The sequence below is a fragment of the Budorcas taxicolor genome, chromosome 4, assembly GCF_023091745.1.
Source record: "Budorcas taxicolor isolate Tak-1 chromosome 4, Takin1.1, whole genome shotgun sequence".
Lineage (NCBI taxonomy): Eukaryota > Metazoa > Chordata > Mammalia > Artiodactyla > Bovidae > Budorcas > Budorcas taxicolor.
Genome location: NC_068913.1, coordinates 108,539,010 through 108,542,161, shown reverse-complemented (window position 1 = coordinate 108,542,161; position 3,152 = coordinate 108,539,010). Strand labels below are relative to the sequence as shown.

The following is a 3,152-nucleotide window of genomic DNA, read 5'->3' as shown; positions in this document are numbered from 1 at the left end:
CAGAAGGGTATTTTAATGCAGGGAAATGGGTGTTTACCACAAGTGTTGAAAGAGGCTAGAGACTGTTCCTCTAGTCTTTGCCACCAAGATCGACTCCTGGCATCAAATCCAGAATGGGATTATTAAAGGAGCAGCTACTTCCGTCTCAGGAAGCTAAGTCAGGAAGCCGTCACCAAATCTGATTCCCTGGAGAGTATAGTGCTTGCTAGATCCTAAAACAGCTAATTCATATGCTGCCATCTCTCTCTCCCACTCAACTCAGGAATTTACTCACAATCTTAGAAACCCCATTTTGGATCACAGTCAAAGAGAACTCGCTGTTAAAAGGGCATGCCCTTAAAACACAGACCACAGGCACAGATGTAGATCTCAGGACGCAACCAAGAGCCGGTGGTTAATGTGGGTGTGGTGAGGTCACATTAACATGAGTAATATGTTAATGTCCAGCTGAGGCATTAAAGGAGAAAGGATGGGGGTTGAAGAGCAGGCTCCAAATCAAATTACTTCTTCTAATTGCTTGTGACAGACTAGTGAGGTCTGGCCTGGCAATAAGCCAGTTTCTTCAGGGCCTCTTTGACCTCTCGGTTCCTTAGACAATAAATGAAAGGGTTGAGGGCAGGGGTGAAAATGGCATAGAAGATGGAAATAACTTTGTTCGAGTTGAAGGCGTGAATGGCTCGGGGCCGGGCATACATGAAAATTGTAGCTGAGTAGAAGACGGTGACCACCACGAGGTGGGAGGCACAAGTAGAAAATGCCTTCTGCTTGCCCGTGGGCATGCGTAGAACAGTGGCCAGGATGCATCCATAAGACAGGATAGTGACAGTGAGGGGGAGGAGGAAGATGACCAGTGCCAGGACAAAGTCCACCAGCTCAGCTGTGGACATGTCTGTGCAGGAGAGGTTAAGTACTGGAGAGATGTCGCAGAAGAAATGGTTGATGACATTGGGGCCACAGAAGCTGAGGCGAGAGATGAAGTAGGTCTTAGCCAAGGAGATGCCAAAGCCAATGGTCCAGGAACCAAGAGCCAGGCGGAAGCAGAGCCCATGGCTCATAATGGTGGGGTAGTGTAGTGGGCGGCAGATGGCCACGTAACGGTCGTAGGCCATGGCGGCCAGGAGCACGCATTCTGTGCACATGAGTGCAATGAAGAAGTAAAGCTGTATCATACAGTGAGCAAAGGAGATGCTGTTGCTCACGGACCAAAAACTAAATAGCAGCTTGGGTACAGTCACAGAGATGTACCAGGTCTCCAAGAAGGACAAGTTGGCCAGGAAGAAGTACATGGGCTTGTGCAGTGGCCGGTTCTGCTGCACCAACAGGATGATGGTCACGTTTTCAGCCACTGTCAGAATATAGGCCATGAGGAATATGAGGAACACTGCTGCACGCATGCCCCAGCTCCCAGGGAACCCTACCAGGATGAACCTGGTGACCCGCGTCTGGTTTTCCACTTCCATATTGGAAACACAGGGCTTAACTCTCCTGGGAGAAAAAATTACTGGTCAGACTCCATGGTCCATTTAGAACCTTCCATCTTTTGCCTTCTTTGACTAGTAACAACAGTAACATATCATTTTTAATAGTGCATTATAGGTTAGATCATACACTGGGTACATTATGTACACAATGTAACTTGATTCTCACATAGCCTTTTTATAAATCTTAGTAATGAAGAAATTGAGTTTTGGAGAAGTATTAGTAACCTACCATGTTCCCACTGGCAGCAGGGCAGGAATCACATTCAAGTCGGAGTCTAAACACCATGCTCTGTCTATTACCCTACACTGTCTTTCACAACCATGTCCAAATCAAACAGTATCAAACAACCATGTTCCATATTACTATTGCCAACTGTGAAGGATACACCTGGCTTTCCTGGCCTACCATCCACCCAGAGCGCTGGAAGTTCTGCCTTTACAATGCTTTTCCCCCTGTACTATCCATGGAGGCAGAATGAAACCTGTCATTGTCTGCGAGGTACCTGAGACGGTGAGGTGGGGAGAGGCTTTCCAGTCTTAAAAACCTGGACCTCAGTAGTAAACTGCTATATGAATATATCATCTCCGAAACCCAATTTCCTCTTCTGCAAATGCAAATATTAATATTCATTTAGCTTATGTCAATGTGGATCAAAACCCAAATGAAATAATGTAAGTAAAATTGTATATAAACTATAAATGACAGTAATTCTGAAAGGGCTCCTCCCCCATCTCAGAGCCTTAAAAGATAAGGATGGGCTCACAGGAGTGAGGAGAGTGACTGCTGTGGACCAAGCAGAGTAGTAAACAGATATGAGCTTCCTTTTGTGGAGACTGAAGTCCTTGGGGGTGGAGGTGAGAGTCTCTTGGAGGAGATTTTTTTAATCAGCAAACAATAAAAAATGCATAATAAAATTTGAGACATTTTCTATGAAGGTTAAAAAACAGAAATGATACTCGTGTGATTGGGGAAGGCCTCTCTGACCTCTGAGGAGGTGACATTTGCACAGAGGAGGATGCCAGAGCCCCAGCCTTCCGAAGAGTGAGGTGGGAGAGAGCTGCACTGAGATGAGGCCGTGCCTGCTGTGACGGATGGAGAAGAAATGAGGAATGCGGGGGAAAGCAAGCAGGGCCAGCGTAAGACCCCACAGGTCATAACAGGGGATCTGAATAGTGGTCTAAATACCGTGAGAAGCGAGTGAAAGGCTTAAAGCTGAATAGGAGCACAGTGCGACTCACGCTTGGAAAGATCACCCTGACATTGCAAGAGACTGGGAGCAAAAGTGGGAGTTGTGAGATTGTGGGTGGCTACTCAAAGGTGATGGTGACCTTGAAAACCTCGTTGCATGGAATGAGTGAACTCCAGATATATTTTAAAAGCATTTTTAATGGTAACTGATGAATTAAATATGGGAGGAAAGAGAAGAGAGAAATCAAGGGGGAATTTCAGGTATATGGCTTACTATATGGAAGTGATGCCATTACTGTAATGGGAAAAACTTTGGTGTTTACAGACACATTTCTCATAGTTGAAGAGATGGCAATGGGCAAGAATCTGTTAGGGTTTTGTTCTGATGAGTTTTAATATGAAGCCTGAACGATATTCCAGAATATTGTTCTGAACAATATGGTTCAGAATATTGAACAGAATATTCTCTAATAACCATTTAT

At 45.2% G+C, this 3,152-nt stretch overlaps 1 protein-coding gene across 1 annotated transcript; it reads right to left on the bottom strand.

Annotated features, from left to right (window-relative positions):
• Nucleotides 1-527: 527 nt before the first annotated feature.
• Nucleotides 528-1,460, bottom strand: LOC128046808 (olfactory receptor 6B1). The gene has a single exon (XM_052639018.1). It carries the CDS (start codon nt 1,458-1,460, stop codon nt 528-530), a length of 933 nt encoding a protein of 310 aa, XP_052494978.1.
• Between the last annotated feature and the right edge of the window lie 1,692 nt (nt 1,461-3,152).